The sequence below is a fragment of the Aptenodytes patagonicus genome, chromosome 6 (genome assembly GCF_965638725.1).
Source record: "Aptenodytes patagonicus chromosome 6, bAptPat1.pri.cur, whole genome shotgun sequence".
Lineage (NCBI taxonomy): Eukaryota > Metazoa > Chordata > Aves > Sphenisciformes > Spheniscidae > Aptenodytes > Aptenodytes patagonicus.
This window is the reverse complement of record NC_134954.1, coordinates 36,790,780-36,817,536: the sequence shown is the minus strand read 5'-3', so window position 1 is coordinate 36,817,536 and position 26,757 is coordinate 36,790,780. Positions and strand designations below refer to the sequence as shown.

General features: G+C 44.6%; 1 protein-coding gene across 1 annotated transcript in view; it reads right to left on the bottom strand.

Annotated features, from left to right (window-relative positions):
- Positions 1-866: 866 nt before the first annotated feature.
- The window catches only part of ERBB4 (erb-b2 receptor tyrosine kinase 4), a 665,446-nt gene continuing 639,555 nt past the window's right edge, over positions 867-26,757 (bottom strand). The window contains exons 26-27 of the mRNA XM_076342111.1: positions 12,289-12,580; positions 867-9,831 (exon numbers count right to left, since the gene is read on the bottom strand). Coding sequence (XP_076198226.1) covers positions 9,395-9,831; positions 12,289-12,580 — 729 coding nt within the window. The 3' untranslated portion in view covers positions 867-9,394. The remainder of the gene's footprint in view (positions 9,832-12,288; positions 12,581-26,757) is intronic.

Genomic DNA, 26,757 nt, shown 5'->3' with positions numbered 1-26,757 from the left:
CATCCCCTCCAGCAACAAAGCTGTAAATCATAACCTGGCTCAGGCCAGGGCTGCCATGGGTGAGTGTGGGTTAATGACCTGCAGCCGGTCACCAGGTGAGTGAGTCAGGGCACTGAAACTGTTCATGGGCCTTTTTGTTGAAAGAATAAAAGCTCAGAATTGCACAACCCTGCGACTAACAAGTTGGGGGGGTACGACACACACAGAGAGGTATGGGGGTGTTCAGAAGAGAAGGGTGTTGCTGGAGGAGCTAACTTCAGTGCACTTTAGTGTGGGAGCATCGCTGCCCCGTGGGAGCAGGGCAGTCCTGGGGTGCCAGAACTGGGGGTTCGGGTAGGCTGTGCTCCCAGGCTGCCACGGCTTTGGGGTCTGCTCAGCCTTTGCCCTCCCCTTGCTGACTCTTCTGGTGACACCCAGCTGCGGGACAGCTGGAGCAAACTTCCCTGGGGCTCTCTCCCCAAGAGCCCACCAGAGACACCCATGTGCCAGCGGGACGCTCTGATGTGGGCTGTCCCCCAAGGGCGTTCCCTGCCTGCAGTGAGGGGGCTGCCCAATGGCTCGATGGCCTTGCCCCGGCTCAGGGCCACCCCGGGGGTGTGGGGCGCTGCGGCTGTAGGGGTGGTGTGGGGAGAAAGGGAGGGGACTTTGGATTTTGGCAGGATGATCTTCCAGCAAACCCCAGGGGCACTGCGGGGCCGAGGAGTGGGTAGATTTGGGTCAGGATGGCCCCCCCGGCGCAGCCGAGGTGCCCAGCGCGAGGCCTTCCCCGAGCAGGGTCCGAGGCCACTCACTCTGCCAGGACACAGGGAGTCCACGTTGCTGGAAATGCTCAAGCCCTGGCAAGACATTTCACAGGTACACAGAGACTTTGTTTCATATTTTATTGAATTTCATTTATATTAAATTAAAAATATATTTCTGACAGATTCATGTAACAAAAAGGCAGAACAGTTTTCAAATTGTTCAGCTGGGATGAGCGTGGGTTGATGCAAGGTGGGTCGCAGTCTACATTTGCCTTAACAAACAGATAAAGCTCTACCCCAAGGGCCATGAGGAGAAACTCGGGACTGCACACGGGGTGGGGGAAAATATAACCACACAAAGAGAAGATCCACAGGTTTCTCCCCAGCCTCCAAACAAGACAAAAGGGGAGGGAAGGAAAAAAAGAAAAAACAAGAAACCATGAAAAGAAGGGAAATTATGCTAAAATATGTACCTAATATTAACCCAGGTCAGTAAGTATTTTAACAGTGCATAATCCTCGATAGCTAAAATATGAGAAACGAAAGGTTAAAGTAACATTACGCCACACACAATTGGCATATCCTACTGTGTAAGCAAGTGCAGAAAGTCTGAACACACCACGATAGTGCTAAAACACAGAATCACACAGAATGCCAAAAATGGTACTTCTAACCAAAACCAGAGGGTGGGAAGGGAGAGAAAGAAAAGGGGAGGAGCGGCTTAAATCACAAGCAAATTACCTATATACAAATCAACCCTAAGGACAATTATGTTCCAAATAATGGTGTCCACAAGGAAAATAAAAGCAACATTATCCTTATTTACAAATGCAACTAGCTGTGTCTTTAACAAGCTATAAAAATACTATTCACATTTTCAAAGTAACATACAGTAGTTTTTGTATTTTTTTTATTTTTGTTTCAGAAAGGCAGCTAACTCTGAATGCATCCCTTTGCAAGAAATGAGTGTCTTCCCCAACGTGCTGATGCTTCTCTTCTTCTGAAGGTACTTCATAAGGCGGAAGTATTGTTGTTTTGCCTCTTTGCACTTTGAGAACAGGGAGAATTGGCTAAAACCCAGGCCCTCCCCATCGCTGCCTCCCACCCACCTCCTGGTAGGCGCCGGGGCTGGTTCCTCTGGGACAGGCTGGCTGCAGTGAGTGCGGCCCATGGAGGCAGCTGCCCCCCGCACCGCAAGCGGGGCGTCTCGCAGGAGCTCGGTGCTATTCCTGCGTCACCTCCCAAATGGGGCTCGGCCCTTGATTTTGAAGGGACAGTAATGTCATCCTCCGGGCCTGGGAATTTGAGCCTCATCAGAAAAGAGAAAGTCGACAGTTCAAGACCGCCAGGTCAGGAAATACATTTTGGATATCTCTGTTTTCAGAAAGAGACTGCTTTTTCCCCTCCCTACACTGAGGCTGCTACCTCTTTAGAAAGTCCAGCTTACAATGTTGGAGAAATAGTAAAAACTGGGCAAAAAAAAGGGTTAAAACCATAGTGAATAATGTATCGATATGTACCAATCTCCAACATTAAAATGCCATAAAAAATTATGTTTTCATTGACCTGCATTTTCCTCTTAACATACCCCACCATAAAAAGACACGTACCCAGCAACTACCTTCAGTCCCTGTCTTCAAAGAAACAGTGGTTTAGTGCATTCAAAGTTAGCTACCCCTTACACAGCTGCTCAGTTAATAATCGACCCATTTAACAGCAGTACCAGTTTATGCTACATATGTCATAGTACCTTACCTCAAAAGAACGGCATACATATCTACACTTACTTATAAAATACCATTCACAGTTTATTACTGTGGTTATCCCAAAAGGGTTTAGTCTTCGGAGTGCTATGGACAATACAGTGTTTTCTCCCTAAGAGGGCTCAAAGGTTGGGCAGGGCATGGGGACGGTTGCGCTGCGGGGACCAAACTGCTGGCAAACAGCACTCACGGCCAGCGCACGGCAGCAACAGCCGATGGCTCGATGTACGCGTGCGCCCCGGTCACACCCAAACCATCAGCGAGAGGGTGCTGTGCGGGATGCACCTTTGCCCCGGTGCCTTCATCCACAACACGTCTGGAGCACGATTTCATGGCTTTTTTATTGAGGAGGGGAGAAGAACTGGGACATAATTACTCATGCTGCGTAACACCTTACAAATCTCCCCTTAAAATCCCTCTCTACCAAAGACCACAAAGCTCTTACTCAAAACTAAATAATAAAAAGGGAAAAAAAAGCAGCTCTGACTCCTCTTGTTTCCTCATTGGGATAATGTCCTTAGGTTTTCCCCTCGCACCTTTTCCTGGCTTGTCGGCACAGACCCCAGCTGGAGGATGCCTTGGGTGGAAGCACCTCTTCAGTCTGGCTCTGGTTAGGAGACGCGCTTGGCTGCAGTTCAAGCAAGTCCCACCGAGTCCCACCACCATCAGTCAGACCTGAACACCCATAAGCTTCCCCTGAAAGGTGCTCTGCATCGTCCAAACCTACAGGCAGATCCCAGCCATCACTGCAGTACCACTGACGACAGCCTTACCTGTCCATAACTTCCCCAAGAGCAATGAGCCTACCAGCATGACAACATACAAATCCATGCAACGGTACAGGAATATGACCTTGTACTGAAATAAAATAAAAACAAAGGTGGAGACGTGATTTTTGGACATTTTAGAGTGGTGCTTCTAAGCACCGAGCTTTATTTCTGTTATTTATTCCCAATTTGAAAGCCCCATTGTAACAGTGACCTTTTCTACCTGTGTAACGCTTGGCAAGAACCAGAAAATAAAAGAGAGGGAATCTTGCAAACACAGCGACGCTGCAGAGAGGCTGCCCTGTGGATGACCGCGGCTCCTTGCCTGTGATGGAGCGTGAATATTACAGCCAACCAACCCCACCCCGCACAGCCTTGGCTTTCTAAAAAAAAAAAATTTGAACCCAAATCCAAGATTTTATATAACAACAGACGAGCTGTTTTGTCAGCAGCAGAGGTCTAAGATCCACAGGAATGAGAATACTGCAAGTGACAGAGCTAGAAATGAACGGGTGCACAGTCTTCATGTACCTGCAAGTAACACCACCTTTTGAAAAATATTTGCCTAAGGGAGCTTGAGGTGATAGTGTCCCCTTTGAGGTGCTCTTTAAGAGCCAAGGAGGTGACTGATAACCAGAGGCCCGGCTCTGGTTCATGCCAAAGCCTCTGTTACCCCAGTCACCCTCAAGCTAAACAGCCGTCAAAGCAGGTAAATATCTACCAGAGCTCAATGATTCCAAAACGTGATAGGGAAATCAGGGTGGAAGCCCCAGTATGCCAGTTGTGCAAAGTGAGGGAAAAATCCATCCCGACAAGCAAGCGATGCCCCAGCCGTCAGTCCCTGGGGCATTTATGTTACTCCCATTCCCTCCCCCTAAAAGGGTCAGCAGACAGAGGGTGCAAGCGTCCATATGCGCGTGCACATGGGTGCTGCAGTGGCTGCTACCCTTTCCATAAAGAGACGCCCGCCCAGGGTGCACAGGGCTCCCGGGGGAAGCAAGGCTGACTGGGATGCCTTCGGTCATCCTGGGGAACAACATGACCAACAGGCTAATTCTGACTTGTGCCAAAGTCTCCTTGTCTCTCGGGTGGTATAAAGGAGCCCAAATAATCCCTTCATTCCTTTAGCTGCCACCATGATACAGGACACCTACACAGACACCCCATCAGAAAAAGCCCAATTTTTTCTTTAATAACCGTTTCCCACATAGGTCCATCCTCAAAAAAAACCCCAACCCCAAGCTACATTTCTAGGCTGACTTACCTCACAGCTAGTACTTTTCACCCATACTGCCCAGCTCTATCTCTAGCTATGGAAAGAATTGATCCACAGAGCGTCGGGCCTAGCTGGTCTTTCAGAGTTGCCATTTTCTTTGCTTCTAGGCTGGGATTGGTGGCTGAGGGTGGGGGGAAACGCTCCCCTGTAACTCCCTCTCAAATCTTTAGTGCAAACAGGTATCAGATCGGTGGCATGTGTACAGGCTGCCCTGCCCCAGCACCACATCTACACAAGCGCCCTTCACACACAGCTTCTGGCCTTACCAGCTGTGGGACAGGAAGGGAAAGGTATTTCCCCATTAATCCAGGAAATAAATGGAATGAGATCATTGCATACAATTCCTGCAGTCAGGAAATGTGTTTTCTACCAAATCAGTGGTACAACCAGGGTTAACGCAACCTGTCTGTGTACAAAGGAAAGGATTTCTGGGCTGAGCTTAAGGTACCTGAAACAGACCCACACGGTGGCTCCTACCGCTGATACTCGCTCGGATTTATTTCCATTGCTTGCTACCTGTGCGAGATGACCTGTTTGAAAGCAAGTTGAAAATACTCTGCTACATCTGAGCGAATGGCCACATAGGAATCCCTCCTGGCTATTTTGCAGAAAAAGAAAAATTTGGAAAGAACTGAAGAAGGAAACTTAAAAGTAGTTGGTTTCAGTCAGTTATGTTACAGCAAGTCAATCAGATCCAGCATCCACATCTGTTTGAAATAACCCTCAGGTAGATAATAAGAGACAAGTATCACTGAAAGCGATTAGGAAAAAATAAGCTCCTGTTCTCTTTCATTTAGCGCATTGCTTTGTGCCTTGGACAATGGCTGATACACAATCGGGTATCTGCTCTTGAAAAGTTAGTCACTGCTCTTCCATTGTGCAGGCTACGATAAGGGAAAGGAAAACATTTACAAATAGGAGACTGCGTTATAAAATCCATAAAAACTGACAGTGCTGTGTACAGATACCATTGTAAAACTAGAGAATTAATTCCAGCCAGACAAAAGACTTGTGCTGATGCTCTCACCTACTGCTTTGTGCTGACAAAATGCAGTTTGTATGTGGAAATATCTGCTTTTCCCCCAAACCTGTAATTATTCATTAAAAACCATGAGCCTCAACTTTCACAACATAATCAGTTGAATATTTGCCATGATTTTGCCATGTACATTTGCCTGACTTCTTTCACCAAGCCAGCAGCTGTACCATAACCACCAAGGCAAATACACGAGTTAGGGCCAGCCAGGTATTTCTGCTGGTCAGATTAAAGCAGCCAAACAGTTCTGCTCTCAGTTTTGCTTTTTTAACCATGGTTAAACTTTCTTTGGAAAAGAGACAAAAATCTGCCAAAGTAGCTCAGAGGCACTACTCTTCCAGAGGAAACGCGCACATTTACAAGCTGTGTTCACAAGACTGCTGTTCTTACTGGGGAAAAGGAACCGGTTAACCAGACGCTCAGCACCACGCAGGCCCATACACTGCAACAAAGGTCAACTACTGGCACAGCAGGAAACATAAGGGCCATTTTTGGCAATTGCAACTCAAACCAGAAGCTCAGAAAAAAAAAAATGCCCATTTGTGAAGCTGCAGTCTGTTGAGTTTTCCATCATGACAAATTACGGTGTTCATTAACCCTTTGTTTGCCCTCTGCTATTCAAGACACAACTAGCATGGCTCAGCATGGCTCAGCCTGGCTGCGTGTCAGAGCCCCAGTGTAAGGTAGCTTCCGTTCTGGCCTTCATGCTGCCTCACTTCAAGGAACCTCTGCATTTCCATACTACTTAATATATTATATCACACCCACAGTCAACAATTAAAATGAATAAATAATTCAAGTTTTGTAAGAAATAAAATGTTAAATTGTTAAAAACCACAATTATTTACATTTTGATTATTCAATGGGCTTGTTTCCAACACCGGTACTACTTAATTACCAGAGAAACAAACAGGCCTCACCTTCCGTTAGCAGCTGCATGCCAGCACCATCCCACCCAGGTTTGGAGCTGTGCATGTTTCTGCCCCAGCAGCGTTTGAGTGCACCTCTCTGAATTCAAACACGTAAGCTGTACCAGGATTTTATTTTATTTTTCCTCCATTAGGAGTTACTCTGTTCCAAGACTTGTTCAGGGACAAATCAACCCCTTTCTCCACCTACCTATGTAACCTGAGCTGCTTCTGCGCTGAAACAGGACATCCACAATCCTGTGCCGGTCTTTGTCCCCAGGCAGCTTGGCAATTGCTTCCAAACCTGGCAGACCTTTGCCCGTGCTTCAGACGACACCCTGTGAGCACCACCGCTGGCAAACCTTCCCTGGAGTGGCGCCTCCAGGATCTCATGCCATCCCTCTGCGCCCCCAGCCCCTGCCCAATGCCTGCCTCTGTCTCCTGCCAAGATCATGAGGAGTTACGGGAGGGCGCCAGGAAGAGGCAAGGCCTCTCAGATGCATGATTTTTGTAACCATCTATCCCACTTTAATGGTCTGCTGGTCATAGTGTTCTACCACTACCTTGGTACCACTTGACCCAAGCTTTTAATAGCTTCAAAGATCTGTACTCGTTCTTGCTGTTTTCAGACTCTTCAGCTACGTACTCGGTTTACAGATTTAATATCTGCCCCGCAGCTGGTTCAAGCTGGCCTGAACACACCTGATGCAGAAACAGGCTGTTGGCTGAACCAGTCTTGACCTAGTGATCGTACACAATTTGTTTCCCATCTACAAGCATAAAAACCAACCCAGGTTTGAAATCTCTTCATACCTTTGTCAAGCTGACCCTTAGCCACCAAGATTTGGGTAACTATTGCTTGTTTCTTACTCCTTCCTCTGCTTCCCTATGATTAAAGGTGGCAAGCTGTTGAGATGGCAGGAATTTGGAGGAGCTTGATGCCATTTCCAGACCACTGGTTGTTGCTGGTTTTGTTGCCAGGTTAGGTCACTCCAAAGATCTCGACTTTAACAGTACTGAAGCGCATAAACTGAAATACTGTTGTATCACCTAAGACCGCCATTCATCAGGTATTGTTTCTTCCCCTTCCAAAGCCTGGATGGATAGAGACATAGGCAGATCTTCACAGGTACTTAATAGTTCCTTAAGATTTTTGGTGGGAACTAGGTACACAAATCCTCTTACACACACGGGTCTTGGTGTGTCAGGAGCAAGCCATCAGTGTCTCTGGCCCTTACGCCTCCCTTCCCAGCTCCATCTGCCTCAGATTGCTAAAAACGTCCAGAACTCTGGCTGAAAGAGATCTCTGAAGAGGAGCAGGCCGGGGGGTGGGGTGGGGGTGTCTACCTAAAAATTGAGGTTGATGAAAGCAGGACTAAGTGCAAGGAGACTGACTCATACTTATTTACATTTTTGACAGAAAGCTCTGCGAGTCATGCACATTTTGACTTCTCAAACCTTATATGCACCGTCTTCTGTGCCAGAGTAATCCTCCTTTTAGAAAAAAGTATTCCGTACTGTGCTGCAAGCCAGAGCAAGACATTTGTCTCCTCCGATCCCTTTCAGGGCTTGCTCTGCTGTCCTTCACGTGGCAGCAGTAAGAGCTGGTTGCTCTGTCACTGTATTCTCTGAAGCAGTCAATGCAATTGCCTCTCAGAACTGGTAGATATTGTTCCAAAGACTTGATTTGCTTCATTTTGGCATTTCCACAGTCATCCTTTACATATAATTCTTTTTTTTTTAATTTAAAATTATTATTTTGCATTTCGCTGGTCACTTCCATATTGCTTCATTCAAAATCCAGAAAACAGTTCAAATAAAATCGGAGCTTAAGTGCAAACTAACTGTCCAGTGAACCGCTATGTGCGTTTTCTCCAGTCCAGTGTCTGTCTTCCAGTTTAAAGGACCCTTCCCACCGCCACCCCACAGAACACCAGCAGACTTCATGACCCATATCAAACTCTCCAGTTCTCCATCTTGTCCTCAGTGTTGCCTGACAGCATCCCCAACTCCCTTCACGATGACGAAGAAGGAAAAGAGGGAAGAATTTGTTTGGGTCTTTTTATGTATCTATAGTCAGCCGGTATAAAACAGGAAAGCAAAGCTTTTTGCATACAAATCTTGGTTTCTTGGCCTTTTAGCTTCAAAAAGAACATGTTGGAGGTGTGGTTTTGTTACTGTCTTCTGAAGGGGTTTTTGTGTTTAAAGTGTTTGTCATGTTGGCACATATACAAAAATGGCCATGTCATGTACCAGTTCTGAGCTGGAGTCTCTGTGGTTAGGAATTGGCACAAAATCATGATGAAGATCTGAATGATTATGAAAAGCCAGGTTAGCCATTTTCAGTTGCTGGGATAGAAAGTGTTTCTTTCTCTAAGAAATTGGGTTCTCAATCTCAATTACTATGCTATCACATGATATAAAAATTGTCCATTTTTCCCCCTAATGGAAACTGCATTGAGATTTCCAGGAATGCTGTACAGACTCTCATCAGTTCCTGCTGAAAGAAACAGCCTCTCTGTGGCTTCCCTACAGTGTCTGGGTTGAATCACTGAGAACTAGCTCAACAGCAGGCAACACTGCCACTGGCCTTTACTGGTACTGTCTGGCTTCTCTGACTGTCCGACCCTTCGGATCTGTGGAAAGTGATAAACACCAGGTTGTACATGCCTTCTTTCAGTCTCTTTCCTTCCTTCCTTCCAGATTCCCAACCCAATCTGCAAATGACTCCAAGACATTCTTTCACTTGGAAATATCAAAAATGAGTGAACTGGCAAGAAGAGGAAGCTCATGGGAGAAAGAAAGGGAGGGAGAGAGGGGAGAGAGAGAAAAGGAGAACGAGAGACAAAGAGTGAGGCAGCTAGAAGGGGTTGCCTTTCCACTTCAGTAAGACCGCGGTCACTACACCACTGTATTCCGGTGTCTGTAGGGCGGCGGGGGCAGCACAGTGCCAGGCTTCAGGGAGAACTCGGAGAGGTATTCAGGATTCTCTGCCACAATGGGCCGGATCCGTCCATTCTGTTTGTAAAAGTATTTTGTGCTGTACTCTTGCAGGTAGTCCGGGTGCTGGAGGGTGCTTCGTGGGGGCAGGCTGTGATTCCAGTAGTCTGGGTTGTCAAAGGCCTTCTTGGCTTTCTCCGGCAAATTGTTCTTCAGGTACTCGGCATTTTCCAAGGTGTTTGCAAAAGTGTTGAGGTACAATGGCTCGTTCACGTACTCATCCTCTGCTTTGGGCTGCCCGTTCGGAGCGTTGTGATATTCTGGGTTGTCCACAGCTTGGAGATCTCCATTCTTTCGTCGGGAAACAAATGGGTTCTCTTCCACTGGGTTTAGGTAATCTAAGGAAAGATTGAAAATAAATCAGCAAAAAGAGGGAGTAATCCATCCATGTAGCAAGCATCATAGGCGCATTAGTACCAGGCTGTACCAGAAGCAGTACTCAACTTGTGCATCCTTCCACCCCAGCCATTCATTCCAGCAAAGCTGGAAACTAAACTGCAGCTCTCACTGAGCCAAACATGCCGAGCGACTTCTGCCTCTGCTGCTGACTCTCTCGGCAACCTTGGATGTATCAGTCAAACCCTCTGCTCCACAGTCTTTCCATCCAGAAAGCTCTATAGAAATCTTAGTTAAGCCTCTCTGCACAAAAACCATCCCCAAGGGCTAACTTCTAAGACAGCTTCATTCCTAACAAAACAATTTGCTTGATTAAAAACCTTCCATCCCTGAAGGACAAAGGGCCTTGAAGCATTATGAAAAAAATGATTCAAATGAGCCCTGGAAAGAGTACAAGAGAGCCTTACATCAGCTCCAAAACAGGACTTGGAGCAGGTTACAGTTGCTTCAAATCACTTTCTGTGGATTAACACCACAAAAAATTGTAGCTGAATTGCAGAAAGGTTTTAAGGCATATGGAGCTTGCATGGAAAGCTAAACGGGGGTGGGGAAGGAAGAGAAACATAAAGAGACTGGCTGGCTAGGTTAAAAATGCACGCTTAGCAAGCTCCCTCCCACGGTCACACACAGGTGACTGAGCCACAGAGCAATGCATTTGTTGGGTGTCATGTCCTGCCTTGCTCTGTGTATAATGAGGTCTTGCTGCAAAACACAAAGCCAGTTGGCCAGGGCAGGAAGGAGGTTGGTGACGCTGCAAGTGGGCTGCAAAGGAAATGGCTTGGAGGTGGGCCGGGGACAAAAGGAACTGCAGGTGGGACCCCTGCAGCAAGATAGTGAAAAGCATCCAGTTCATACAAGGCTGGAAATGATCAGATCAAACCCACTTCCAGTATTAATTCTGCCTTTCATCTCACAGCCCAGGGGTTCCCTACAAAACAGGGTCTCCAGCCACTGCCGTTAGTGAGGGACGACCTCTCAGCCTGCCTGTGCCGCACAGGGATGCTAACACAAGACCTCCATCTCCAGTAGCGTGGCTCTGGTCATGGGCTTTGGAGACACTTCCACACAGAGTCCTGCCTGCAAGGAAACAGGCCCCACAGCCACAGAGTGGTCCTCACTTCAACTTTGGATTTATCCAGGAAGGGGCCAAAACTATCAAATGCAAAAGTTCAAGACTTAGTGAGTACCTTTGACCACATAGCTAAAACTTTCCTGAATCTGAGAGGTGAAACAGGCACATGCACCCGCACCAAGAGCATAGTGGAAGCATTTTTTTTAAAGCAATGACAACCAAGCAGTGCTTTGATTTGAGTCCCCCAGCTGACGGAGAGCGCGCAGCATCGTGGCCACACTGTGACATCCCTGTGTCTGTGCCCAGTGAGACAGAAAGGAGGTGCTTTCTCCTGAGCTGCTACTACCGCACCCCTGAGGGCTCAGGTAGCACCTGTGAAGCGTTAAGCTCCTGCAGAACTCTGAGGCTCCCCAGGGTGAACCTGTATGTGAAGATACGTGTGGGCTCACACTGAAGCAAACTCACAGCATCAAATATCTTCTTGCAAGGGCTGCTGCTGAAGAGTAGGGCCACAAGTGCACTCCTACAATTGCTACTGCCGTGGGTCAAGCCCCAGGACTCCCTCCATTTCCACTATGTAACACAAAGGGTAAGTGGCTTCCAAATTCTGAAGCAAACCCAGTAGTCACTTGACATTTACATTTGCATTAATTAATTTCTTTAAAGCTAATGCAAAGGTTTGAAAGCTAATTACTAATGACACATCCCTTTACATCTAAATGACTGCTGTCACTATTTAGAAAGGAAGAAACGAATGACGGCAAACTGGGAAGTGTAGCACTCTGAGCTGGCACAGATCTAGGCAAACTTCACCTTGCAGCGATGGTCTCCCTGAAGCACATCTTGTTCTTTCAATCCTAAACTTCTCTTGGGTATAAAATGCCAACTGTGTGTATCGGTTCTGTGGTATGTTCAACATGACATTTACCAAGCACAATGCCATGAAGATAAAGAAGATCAATACACAAAGCAAAGTGGAGACTATGTCTGGCCAAAGATAGATCCTTTTCTTGGAAATAACTGAAGATTTGTATTTGGATAAGAAGGAGGTTTGGTTTTTTTCATTCCTCTCTTTGTTATTTCCCAGAAAGAAAAGTTAAAGGGGGAATTACCAAACTTGACATTTTGGCACATTTGAGCTTTTCTACGTAGCAAATTAAGCAAAGAAAAATGAATCCCCATGCAAAGAAATATTAACCAAGTCAGAATGTTTCAACCTTGCTGGGTTATTCAATAAAGCCATTTTTGGTGAAAAGCTGCTGATGTAGAAAAAGAGAGAATGCAGTTAGACTAGAGCAGGAGCTCCTCCGGAAAGACAATTTTTTACCTGTTTTAGGTTTGTCTCGCATCGGCGTCATGTACCCGTCCTCATCCAGCTCTCCCCGGATGACCCGGTCAGGTATGAAGACCGTGGGATCAGCGCTGTACCTCTGGGTGCTGCTGTCCTCTTTTGCCAGGGTTGCCACTTGTTTTCGTAGTGTGCCATTACAGCAAGTATCTTCAAAGATCTCTGCTGTGGCCCCTTGAGCAACTGGGGCTTCTGGTATTATGCAGCCAGGGGCTCTGTATGCCATCGGCACTTCTGCAGCACAGCCACCATCTCTATACACAAACTGGTTCTGTTGAAAAAGAAAAGGCAGCATGAGAAAGGAGGCTCCGACGGGAGAGAAGATTCAACAGCAAGTCACCTCTGCGGCTCCTGTGTCTTTCCTGCCACACTTGCTCAATGAAGCATTTCACCAGGCAGGTGAAGCCTTGTCCATCCTGCAGACTACTGCGTTTCCAGTGCTGCGGGATTGGCAGCATCACAGGCTCTGTTGTGGACTGGCAAAGCATCTGTCTGCCCGGTGGTACTGAGCTGGCTTCACCTCCCAGGGAGGTACCATTGGTGCAGCGAGGGGAGCAGGGAAGCAAGCTGGCTGCTCAGGGCTAGAAATGGGGCTAGAAATGGGGCAGAAAAACTTGTCTCCTACCTAGACATGCGGAGGTTGGATATACACAGCTGCCAGAGGCAAACACGGTATCTCTTCTTCTATTTACTTTGACAATCTCCCCTGACTTCTGAACAAAACCCTTAAACCTCATGTTAGGGAAATCTCCTTCTGCAAAGGAGACTGGGGATAGAGGACATTATCATCTCTGAACTCTGTTTATTCCTGCGGGGCCTACTTTTAGGGTGTCCTGCAGTGACGATCACACGGTCACCCAAACACTACGTAATTCCATCAGGTAGTGCACTTCAGGCTGGTGAACTGTGTTCAAATTGCTACCTCAACTCAATGGTTCAACTCAACCTACCATTTTGCTTGTCAGCAAGGGTGTGCAAGGAAATTTCGACATCATGACCTATAAATAGGAAGGAAAAATGTACAGATTCATCCAAGCCTGTTACCTAAATGCTTTTTCAAGAAAAGTTGGCAGTTGGCAGAATTTTGGGTGTAGGTCCATCGAGCTTGCACATGAATTCAGGCTGAGTGTAGAGATCCTGACTATTTGCTTACATACACATTCATTCACTGTTGGCTTTTGGGCCATTTATGTAGGAAAAAGGGGTTTGAAACAGAAAATACGTAGTGAAGAAAGGAGGAAAACCTAAAGGATGAAGGTTGAATGTGAAATACTTACTCCTGACATAGGGGTGTAGGCAGGAGGAGGGCTGTGTCCAATTTCACTCTAATAGGAAAGAAAAATGGAATGATGGATACGTAATAAGAGGTCACATGAATGAAACAAGTCACATGAGCTGTATGAGCTAATGGGGAGAAACATGCACATCAGTTAGATTTCCTAACTGAATCCAAAATTTAAAGAATTCAATCATGGCAAATGTCTCACCAACATCAACAAGCTGTGTGCCTCACCAGTCTTAGGGAGGGCTACTGAGTTCCTCTTGCTGGGTAAGGGCAAATGCCCTGTTACACCCGCTGACAGCTGTACACCCTGCAAATGTCTCATGTCTAATTTTTGGAAAGGCAGATTGTACAGAAAGAATGACAGACGGTGCACTCAACTTCAGAGGAAATACAGGGCAGGAGAAGTGCAGAAAGCATCTAGCTCCGAGCCAAGGCTTCCTTTCCCAGGGACAAAGCAGAAGAGGGATAACCGGGAAGGCAGAAGGGTGCAGGACTGCCATTAGACTGTCACAGCTAGCGTAAGTATCACAGGAAAAACAGTCCCTAGGCTTTGGTAAACCCAAATAGCACAGCAGCTGCTGGATTTCAAGACTCCAACGTGCCATGGTCCTGCCCTCAACATATACCACCCTTCTAATGTTACCTCTGTATCACAGGCTAAGGGTTTTTACTGAGAAGTCTAGAGGCTTCATCATCAAAGTGTCCATGCAGAGATCTTAATTTTGGTATTAGTTTCTGGAACCATCTTACACTGCCCTGTGGACCCTGAACTGCTGTAACATCACCAGCACAGCGGCTGCATTTATACTTATTACTGCTACTCAAAACTGGCCTGTTTTTCATTGAGGAAATGCTGATTTTTGGAGGAAAATAAAAATAAAACAAAGAACCCTTTATTTTAATGTGTTTTTCTTCTGCCAAAATGTTATTTTTGAGACTATAAGTTCAGTTCTTCATACCTACTTTGTTTCCCATTTTGTTTCAAAAACTTTATTTTATTTCCCTTATCTCCTAAATTGGGGGAAAGAAAAAGTCAGGGTTTGAAAAAAGAAGGTCTAAACTTGAAATAAAGGGAAAACCCACCACCTCAGGAAAGAAGTCTAACCACCCTGAGAACACTCCACTTTAGAAGATAACTCATTCATTAAAATCTGTTTCAAAACCATATCCACACCAAGAAACATACCAAAATTAAAAGAAAAGACAACATGCATCCTCACATAGTAAGGACTGAATATACTACCATCAATCTTTCCCTTATAAACTTCTTGCCAAAACATCAGGATGGAGATGATGGTCGCTGTCAAGTATCTTACTTTATAAAGGGATGGTTTGTGTTTAAGCAAAATACCTGCATCAGGAAAAACCTTAAAAACAAACATAAACTTTTTAAAATGCATGCTGCCTGTCTGAAGACCCTTTTCTGGTGATCAAAAATATGCCCATTTCCTTCTATCCGAAATATCCCCGCAGCCATTTTGTTACTCAGACCTAGCACCTTGTGTTTGAGGTGTAAACGCGGTGATGAGCCATAGTTAGAGATGCACTTTTCCCCATCCCCATGAAAATATTTAGCCAAGTTATGACCTAAAAAAGCCTCCAGGTTGCAAATTACAAAAGCGTAGGAAAACCTTTGTTAGCTGAATTGTCTATCCGCACCATCCATTAGCAAGGCTTGAGCAGGACTCCGTAGTTGTTTTTCCCCAGGGAAACTAGGTGCTGAAAGGAAACACAGAAGAGGATCTATCCCATGGTCTCAGTGACCCCCCTGCCAGCGGGGGGAGGAGAAGGAGGAAATGGCAGTCTGAGCAGACTGCAAAGGAGTTGAGAGGCTTGCAAGGAAAGTGTGGCTGGAGGAGCTGGCAGCAGGGATGGTCAGGAGCCAGGGAATGGTGGCTTGCAAAGGAACAGAGGACAATGGCAAGTGAGGGCAACTCTGAGGTGCAGGGACGGAGAAAGGGTTGGCATGTGACAGGAGGCTGAGCAGGACGGGAGAGATGGTAATAAGACCTAAATGTGACAGGGGGAAAAAACGGGAAGCACAAGGACAAAAGACAGTCTGAAAGCACTGAAACGGCAGCTTCTCTAGAGGCTGGAGCTGAACTTGAATCTCCTCTGCTGTCAGCAATCGCTCTCAAATTAAATGGCCAAATGCAGGCCTGGTTCAGCTGGTGCAGAGGGAGCCAAGCAGCCACCGGGCCACCCTTAGCACAAGTGCTGCCTTGTGCAGCCAGCAGGAGCTCTGAGGACTCTGTGCACAGGTAATAGGGCTGAGGGAGGAGGGGCTGAGACACCACTGAAGTCTAGGCCAACCGTGACTGATTTCACTAAGCGTTCGCCAAAGAGCTCATTATGTTTGAAAAGCAGAGCTTAAACTTAAGCCCAAGGCCTGGAAGCAGCTTTGGCCTCTCTGACCCAGCTGTGGCTGCTGACAGCCGGAGAAGTGAGGATGATGCCAACTGCAAAGAAAGTGCCGTCTAAGGCAGTACAGAAAGAGATGGCAGAGGGCTTGGCTGGATCAGCCCGGAAACTTCAGTGCTGCCCCATCTGTGTGTGGTCTCTCTCTTATTCAAGACAAGTGTACTTGTATCCAGAAGAACAACAGCCAAGAAAGGTTCACAAGCAGGGAAGGAAAAAACAAAGTCAGCAGTTGCCTGGCTGAGATGATCACACTTGAGAGAGAAGATCGTAACAGAAGAGGGAACAGAAGACACTTTACCAGAGACTTTTTTTAAGGGGAGCAGACATCAAGGTCCTCAATACACATCTGGATACAGACTATACAGCAAACTTGTAACTTGGTAGTCTTCTGCAAGAGGCTTGTTTGGGACAACTAGGAAGGTCCCTTTAAACAGGGAACACTGTGGAAACCAGGGGTGCCCTGATTGCAGAGGTCAGATCCTCTCTGAACCCCCTCACCTTTCTTTTGTACCACAGATTTACTGTCACCTTGTCATGACACATGGACAGGTTACAATCTAGAATGTGTTAGACAAGTGGATAAAAAACATCCCCTGAGCCTGCCAGATGCAACTTTGAAATCTTACTGATGGCTACAGGATGTTGTACAGCAGGAGACTTAATCTGCCTTCTCCTTGCCCCCTGATCTTGTATTTACTTGAATTCAGGGAAGCTTTCTGTACACTCCAAAAAGACGGACAAGGAAAGACTGAAGACAGGTAAGTAGTAAACTATGGTCTATGAAGGGTGGTGAAGATTTAGGCAAACTGATCATTACAGGTAGGATCCAGAGAAGAAATACAAAGTGGTGCCTACAGAGAGTCAAGTCTCTTAACAGCAAGGAATCCAAAGCTCTGCTGGGAATCCTCTACCTCCTTGTAAAGCTCCCCAGCTTCCTTCCCTCCTCCCTGCAGGCTGCAAGACTCCAAAGAGGGGGTTTGCTTCTTTTGGTTTCCAAGGTGGCTGCAGCCCTGCAGACTGTACAAGAGTGAGAAGAGCTGTAGCAATACTGTGTTAGTATTATATGCAGGGGATTGGCGTTCGCTGCTGTCTGCTTTTCGCAGACTAAACCAGTGACTGTAACCACTCCTTTTCTATTCAGTACTACACTGTGCTATATTACACACCTTTAATTTACATCTTTCTATTTTCACAGAGGCACTCCCATGAATTTCAACTTGTGGTTCATTGATTCTGGATGAATAAAGGGAGAGCTGTCTTGAACTACTTTTAGTTCACAGCCCACAGTGATCTCTTACGCGTTAACTCAGAAAAGCAAGTCTTTTGTCAACAGGCTTGGCTTTAGTACAGAGGGCTATGCTCCTCTGCCAGTAAATGTTTAGATGATTAGCAACTTAAAAAAAATATTGTTCTAGGACTGCCACATTATCTATCCATGGGCGTGCTTTGCTCCACCCTCATCACAAAAGGCTAAACTCACCATCCTATCCTTAGATCATCTTGGCCGTGACTCTAACATTTAAATACATACTATGCAACTGTAACAACATAGTAACAGGCCCTCTTAGAATAGCCCTGTCTCAAGACGTCAGGAGAGAATGGACTAGCGTTAATGCATTTATTGCTATTTTTGCTGACAGGACACTTCCCAGTCAGTGACCTGCCAACTAAGATCACAGTAATGGTATTTTCTTCATGCCTCCTCTTTAGCTCTGTACTAAACATAGCTGTCTTGCAACACCCTTAACACAAAACCTTACAGCTTGGCTCTTCTCCAAACCGCTGGTGTCTGCACACTTTTTTAATTCTTTACTGTTTTTCCCCATGAGTTAATACCCTGTATTATCCTCCAAAAAAGGAGGCAAAGAAAACAGGTGTGGTGCCAATTAGTGGGGCTGAAAATGTGATATAATTGTTTAAATGTCTTTAAATTGCCTGCTAATTGCAATGTGATGTCATCATTTTGTAGGCTTCCAAGATAAGTACTGAAAGCCCCAGCCAACTCTCATTGGTCAGGACATGAATCACACTGTGAGCTGAAAATACATTTGGACTTTACCAAGTAAAACTTAAATAGCTTGATTTGTATGTGTAATCCAATTTACTTTGTTGATTTTTTTTTTGGTTGTTGTTTTGGCATCTTAAACACTATCTTGAAAAAAAGAGCTGATGTTCCTTTACTGAGAAGATCTGGGTTTTTGGATTTCTGATCCTGAAATTCTGAGCTGAATGATCAAGATCTCTAGCTTGTTGAGATGGACAGAGACTTCAGAGGCTGGTTGCTCAAAGACCTCACTACATAAACCTACTTAAAAAGTCTCAACTTGCATACTAAAAAAAAAAAAAAAAAATTAATCATTAACCACCCCCTTTTGACAGTGTAATACGCATTACATCCATTAGCTCTGGAGTGCACACATCCATCGACATTTAAACTCTAAGTATCCTCCAGAAGGAGCCTAGCCTTTTTAACTGCCCATGAGCAGCCCTAACCAGAAATGCCCGAGATTTCATTCTTCATACCACATGATTGAATTTTAGGCACAAACATGACATCAGGGAGAAAGATAAAAAACAAGCAAATGTCCCCTAAAGCCTTTTTAGAAGCCCCTTGGTATTAAATACCAGTGATATATCAACTATTATAACCACTAACGTTTGTGTAAAATGAGCCTTGATAAAAGAGAGGTAAATAACACTTGTGAATATTGGCTTGTGTTATTGCTTTCTATTCATTAATTTCATTTTCCAATTCCTTGCTTCTAAAATCTCCCAAAGGTAAATATCTCCTCCTTTATAGCAGAGACATAATATTTTCTGGCTGCATGTTAAACTGTAATGAAATCAAGGTCTTGTTGGCTCCTGCCACTCATATTTATGTAGTTGTGTGAATATGCCTCTGCCTTGTCTCTTTTCATTTGAGTCTAGCGTCATGCCTGGAGTATGGCACCCAGAGCTGTGTTCCTCCCCCTGCCTGCACTACAGCTCATCCCACACCAGCCCTACAGTGACGACAGCTGCCTTCAAAGCTGCACCCACAGCAGATTTCAGGTAGAAGAAATGCTGAAGGTACTCAGCGATGTGATGCTGCTGTGGGACTATGGGTGGTACAGGACTATCACCCAATAGAAAATAAATAAAACTTTATTTCACAGCATGATCCGGTAGCCCCATGCTTTGCTTGCTAGCACAGCCTCCCAACAGCGCACTCACTGCTGCAGAGCTGGTTTTCCTTGTCACCTACTGAGACGTGCACACACATTTGATAGGGTTGCATAATTATTACTGTTTCTTGTTCTTAAGCAGCCTGCTAAGCTCATGGGACTGAAAGATTTTTCTTTACTACAGGCAAGACGCTACCAACATCAATGTACACACACACACATTTGAACCCACTCTGATACTGCTCCTACCCACATGAAAACCCAATTCCCTTTCACTCTCCTGCTCTCGTACGCAAAAAGCACCAAACCATAAAGCAGGAGCAAAACACTCTCAACCTTCTCACTGGGATGCTCCTCATATGTCCTGTTCAGGGGCGTATCATGGTCCATGCTTCAGGCAACTCAGTGATTATCTGTTTTGACTGAGCTCTGCAACGCTTCTTTGTACCAGTTCAGTCCTGGGCTGTGTGCCTCCAGAAATAACTCACTTTCCTCCTTCCCCTAGAAACTGTTTACCTGATTTGAAACCAAGTTGGTATCCAGGCTCGAGTCACCAAACCGCAGCCACCTAACATACCAGGCTGAGCAGATCTTGCTGCATGCCCCAAGATTTCAGCAGTTCTCTGGGAAGGACAGCTGCTTTATGCGAGTGGATCTGAATAATATGTTTGGGATGCTCTGGTGGGGCTGCAGGCAGAGCACGCAACACAGACCTGTCCCACCAGCCCCGAGCACACTCCAGCTACATTTCAAGGGAGCAGCCTGGTATTTACAACCGATCTGAACTGAAATTCAAATAGGAAAGACCACCCCAGAGAGCAGCCACCTCTGCTCAGGGGCAGTCCTGCTTCCCTCTGACCACAGAGCTAACAGCTTACTCTGCCCTGCTTCAGAGACCCCACAGCAAACATGTCTGAGATGAAAATCAAAGGAAGGAAAAAACATGTACCACAAGACTGCTGTGTAATGTTAAATAGAAATGAAATACTGTTTGTATAGTATTAGCTAGAAGGCTTTGCAGACCTCTGAAGATGTCCGGTCCTAGCCCCTGCTCAGAGCAGGGCCATATATAAAAAGAAAGGATTAGACACTCCCTGGGCCATTACAGTTAAAGCATATCTGTCCCTATAGCTCGCAGCACCTGACACAAGTCTGGCATTCCTCATGCTCTATCTTCTGTTCAGCCTGGGCTCCTGACCCCTACTTAAGAAAACTCCATTCCCCACTGGGCACTTTCCTCTAGGACTATGAAGAAAAGTTCCCATTAGCATCACTGCCAAGTGTCACGGCTTGACACTAGGTACGGGTCATTGCTGGCACCCTGCATCATTTCAGCACACAGAACAACAATCACAGCATACTGGAGATGTACATCCTCTGAAACTGGTTTGGGATATGTGTGTGTGCGTCTCTTACATCACCTATTTCAGGCACACAAACAGCAGTATGGCCCACCTGAGTTAATGTAGCAAGACAGGACATACATTTCTCCAGAGAGAGGAAAGGGGAGACTATTATTCAACAACAAAAATAAAAGGTAGGAATAATATACACAGGTTGTGGACAGTAGCTATGCAACAATTTACAATGCCCTTACTTCAAGGGCCATAAAGTTCCATTGGGGATCGATGAATCTTTATTGGAAATGATGAAGTCCCAGTCCCTCTTCCAGCATTACCCTTTCTCAGAATGTGTGTAAACATTTTCAACTTGAATGTTGATACACAAGTATAGAAAAGAACGTAAGCACCATCCTGTGTTAGCTGAAGTGTTTGCTCCAGTCTCTGATGACTGCTCCTTCCACAATCAAGACACAAAACATCCAGTTTAGATCGGGGGGGGGGGGGGGGGGGGGGGGGAAGGAGAAGAAACAAGGAATAAGTCTTTTCTGCACTTAAGTTTTTTCTGCACATAAGTTTTTTCTAGGTGCTGTTTGTCAGAAGAGAGGTAAGATTTGCAGGCAGCCTGAGCTTGAACTCAGTTCATATAGGCTGCCTGTATCATCTGGATGTGCCGGATCACGTCCTGGCAGTATGGTGGGTTTAAGACATCCCTGAATGTGTTCAATATCAGTATGGACGTTTCACTGGTGACCTGGGTTCAGGTCAGTACTGACTTACTTCATAGCTTCAGATGAGACATTTAAACTTTCTCTTGCACAATTTTCTCTCCTAACAGCTGTCTGTTTTCAGACTTATAAACTCTTTCAGAGCAGTCCATATGCAGTGGGATGCCCAAATCTGAATGGAGCCTTCTAGGAATAATTTAGTCTGGACTGTGAACAGTAAATGGCATATACCACAAAGAAAACATGCCTAACAATCTTGGTATAGTGGCATAGGAAATGACATACCTAAATATTGCACAGAGTATTTCCTGTGCTGTTACTGGAAAATACCAGACATACACCATATATTTTCAGTCTAACACTTCACCAAGTAGAGGAGTCAAAGATTACAAGACCAATGAAAATAACCTGTTAAGAGATGCACGATGTGGCCACAAAACTCAGTATCCAGGCGCACTGACAGGGAAACGTAGGTGAAATGCTTTTCCATAGACTCATCTCCTATACCTGGGCTGGGAATAAAAGCATTCTCCTGCTGTATGGCAACAAAAATTCTCCCTGGAAGCCCCCCTGTCCTCCAGACCTCGGAAACCTTCATCCTTCCAACTTCAGAACGGCTAGCAAACAGACTTCAGCTGGCACAATATGTAATTTGATCTAAGCATGACACAAGAATGAAGATGCAAGAATTCCTTTTCCCTATTATTTTGTATTAATGCACCGTGAATGTCAAACAGACAGGAGAGCAGGAAGAGAGACAGCTTGCATGTGCCTATCTTTCCCTTTCAATGTCTTTTACTCCCATATCATTCCTGTCACCCATGACTAGCTTTCTGTCACTCCTTTTTTAATGCACTCTCCAAGACATTTTACAGTAAATGGCACCTACTAACACTGGGCCAATTCCCCACAGTTTGGAAGAGACAACATACCATTTCCTAGCTACTCTAACAATTCCCTAGGGGAGAGAAGGGTCAAGGCACTGCTCCTGCTCATACGCTGTAGCATCTGTCCAAAACACAGGAGCAGCAGCAGCTCCTTTTCTGTACAAACCTCTAGCTTCAAATCCCAAAACAGGGAAAGGATGGGGAATGGGACCAAAACCAAAACACGGTCATGATTTGTGATTGTGACATGGCAGACCAAAAAAAAAAAGGCACAAAAGAAAGTTGATGAGCAACACTTGGAGCAGTAGCCCCCTCCTATGCCGCACGCTGCATTGCCATCTTCCCCAGTCTGTTTTATACAGTAATCAAAGGATATTCTGAGCCTCTCAAAATGCCATCAACCCTCATTGAGAATGAAATAGAGCACATCTCCACTGAAGCCTTTACAGCAGTAATCATTACAGCATGCTGGCCTGAACAGGAGGCTCTTACAGACAAAGATGGGTTTTAGAAATAAAATAAAAAAGCCTTCCTAAAATCTGAATAGAAACTTGATGATAATCTCCCGATTTTATTATGCAAGGGGGAAAAGAAACCCATAATTGTGCACTCTTGGTCTCTTATAGCAAAGAATAGGCTTCTTGATGAAATGCTGAGTTGATTTAGAGCAGGGATGAGGTTCTGGTGGCAATAATACGCTAAAAGAAATAACCATCCAGCTGATTTGGATAAAATAATCATTTTTTATCATTCTAAATCTAAACTTCACCTGTGCCTCCTCCCACTTCTCCCCACCGCATCTTTTGGAGAGTCTTTTTATAGCTTTGAGAATTTTTTTTCCCTCCCCTACCACAGAATTTAACAAGACAGACAGACTCTTTACTCTGGCTAACAAAGGGCATTTTAGGCTGTGCTGGCATTTATCCTCATTGTATGTATGTTTAGAAAGTACAGTATTTGGCACAGGGTGCTCCAGAGTCCTCCTGCCACCTTACGCTTAAAGCATTATCACAGGAGTCCCACTGCCATGGGACACTGTGGATGGCACTCTCCGGCTCGTGAGCCCCAACCGTCGTGGGCAGACAGGTGTTTAAATGACAGTTCCTTGGAGCCCTACCAGGTGCATTTCCACATCACGGCCCCTTGTATTTTCAGGTGCTTTTATTATTTTAAGAAAATCACAAATATGATTCCTCAGAAACGGACACTTTTCACAAACAATTTATGTTTCAAATCTAGTCACTGAAGGAAAATTTTCTCCCAGCTCTCATAATTATTTCCTGACTCTTAGTCCACTTTTCCATCTACTGAATTATGTAGAGTTGTTTAGCTTGCTGTTTTCCAAGAATGCCTCATCAGTGCAGTGTAGAAATATTTATTACTTACTCTCTTTATATCTATTGACTTTTTTTCTTTTCAGGAGAGAAAAGAAAATGGATCAGCTGTGAGCTCTCTTGACTGTTAACACAGCCAGCAGCTATTCATGGATTAAGCAGATGCTGCCTGATTTTAAACCAGTTTATATTAAAGCTCAATAAATTTACATGTCATGCATCAAGGTTTGAAGCAATATACAGTTACAGACTCTTCCACAGATACCACTGAGCGTTAACTTGCAGTAGGTCTCACCAGGAAGTACAGTGAGCTGGTGATTTGTAATGAAATATATATTTGTAATGAAATATATATTTGTAATTAAATATATATTAAATTTGTAGAAACAAAAATGCCATCCAACACTTTCGAAAAGTCTGACTCTAAATCTATATGCCTGAATTCAGGAGCCTGAATGTGACAGAAAACAGCTAACGCATTAAAAAATTCCCATTTTAAGGCACTTGACCTGCAAAACCATGAGGCAATTTGACAAGTTGGTCCTGATAATCTATTCAGGCTGAGAAGGGCTTACTCCTTGAGAAACACCACTGATTTCAGCTGGCCTGGCTGCAAAGCAGGAGACTAATTGCCATAAAGCACTTTCAAAGAATTCTCTGTGAAGAGCCGGGCATCATCTATTCTGTTTGAGTCCTCCATATGAATTTTCTTCCTTTCTCCTCTGGCAAACTTAGCACATTTTAAAAAGGTATTTAAATACTCATATTCTAAATATACATACTTTGTCAGAAGCTTTCCTTTTTCATGTAAATTATTAAGACTGAAATAATTTTTCACCTAAGGTATTTTACAGTGTATTTTTGCATGTTTATTCTTCTTACTGCATTCACCCTGAGTAATGAAATTAGGCTGACTAGTATCAGTCTGGGTTCACCTCCTCCTTTTCATGGACAAAGATGGCCTTGTGCTATCTACATTTCCAACAAAGACTAGACATAGACACAGAAGAATTTCCCAGAATTAAAAACTTACAGTAGGTAAAATATTTGTGACGGTTGACTAGATACCAACAAAACACTAACAGCTACTGAGAACTGCTTAATGTAAAAGGCAGAGCAGAACAGAAAGGAGCCTCCTACCACCAGGATGTCATTAAAACTTAAGGAAGCAGAAAATGGGAATTTGAGATCTTGAAAGAGAGCTTGGTGGGACTTCCAGAATTACTCTGAAGGTTTGATGGCAGCAACTGCAGTATCCGGTACACTGTTGCCTAGACTCTACTAGGAAAATACACAAAATGTAGTATTTAATGAAAGACATATAGAATGGAATCATCAAACTTTCCTAACTAATCAAGCAGTTTTTCAAAAAGCAAGAGAGCTAATACAGAGACAGTGTCAGTGTAATCTTCTCAACTGTTACGAAACCCTTTGATACAATATCTAGTTAATTTACAAGTTCATCTGTTCTGGCATTGGAGATTTCATTGCAACACTTGCATAAGGAAGCGACAGAGTCCAGTAGAAAGCCAAAAAATTACTACTAAGATTTTCAGAAAGTTTTTGATCACCTTTTAAGGAGAAGGAATTAAAGAAATGGGATAGAAATAAATAAAAAAGTCCACAACCTGACAGACTGCAGTAATAAGCATCAAATTTAAGGAAAGATTCGGTCGTACTATTTTTGGGAAGATATTGCAGAAGCAGAGGGGTGGCAAACACCACAAATAAACCAAATAAAAAGGAGACATCAGTGTTGTCCTTCTTTGACAACAAACATGTACAAATGGTACTATTCTACTCAGCCCCTTAAGCAGAACAGATTTCTGATAACTGGCAGCTCCTTAATCCAGCACAAAAAAGGGTGCGTGGCGGACAGTAATAGGATCCAAATGCTGCTAAAGAGTCAGCATTAACTACCCAGTGAGACTTTTCTACACTGTGATGTATTTTCCATCCCACCTGATATAATCAAGACAATCTTTCTAAAAGACAAATTCCACCTCAAACAGAATTTCTGCACTTGACACAGAAATTAAGAGACAAGAGACTCTGGCCTATGTCATGCCAGAAGGTTACACAAAATGCCTGCAATGGCCCCATCTAGCCTTGATATCTCTTCACACAAGTTATGAATTGACTTTAGGATGAAGTAGTTTTACTGCCATCAGCCCCACCTGGCCAGGACACAACTAGAAAAATAACTAGCTTGAGAGCTTGGGCAGGAACAGTTAACTGCCTTTTCTTACAGAAAAAGAAATGGGGACCAGGAAGGCACTGAGTGCTACTAAAGCCCTGGACACAAGGAGAATCATGGACAAATCATGACTCCCTCTTGCTGCCTTCTTTACCAGGAGGAAAGGGTGCTATAACCAACTGTTAGCTCTCTCCACCTGCAATGACAGTACCTCTCGTACTGGCTCAGCTGTGCTGACACACTGGAAAGTGCCCCTCCAAATTCTGACTGCTCTCCAAAATCCCTCCTTCCAGCTGTAAATTAAGACGGCAGTGCTTACAGTCCCCCACCTTCCAAGTCTGCTGTATTTCAGTATGTAAAGGAGGTCATATTAGACCTCAGTTCTGATCTTCTGCCACTGGAGCACTGCAGGAGCCCAAGAAATTCAGCCCTGTTACTTAAAAATCTAATAAAAATCACTTAATTCTGGTAGTGATCCCACTAGGTGAATAGTCCCTATTGTCCATGATAAGCTTTGGAAGAAAAGATGCCATACGCCATACTGACGTGAAACACATCTGAAAATCACTAACAACCATCTCCTTTGTAATCTTGTGATTTGAAAATGGTTACCTTTCAAATTTAGAAACCAGAACAAATTAATCATAGAGATAACTTCTTGCCTGGTTTCCCTCTGGAATAATCATTTTATATGCAGACATATACAGATGTTCAGCCATGAAACACTACCAGACCTAACGCTGCACCAGGACCGCTGCAATGGCATAACAGACATTACTCAGGGAACTGAAAACTGGCTTTTGGCATACCAGAGTCTGCTTTAGCCAAGCAGAATAGTCTCCCTGGACATATGAATTAGACACCTCTGAAAAAAATAGCTTGATATTTAATTGCAGGGTTGTCAGGTACTTCCATGATATATAGGATATGGAATAAAATTACAGGGACAGTATCAGTGAGTAATAAACAGTATAGACAGTTTTCAGCAGGAATTAGCCAAGGATTTAGAGTAAAAAGCATCATGGGGTACACAGAGTGCTTTCTCTATTAGTATTATCTCTGTGCACACAGGACAGTACTCGTTACAAATAC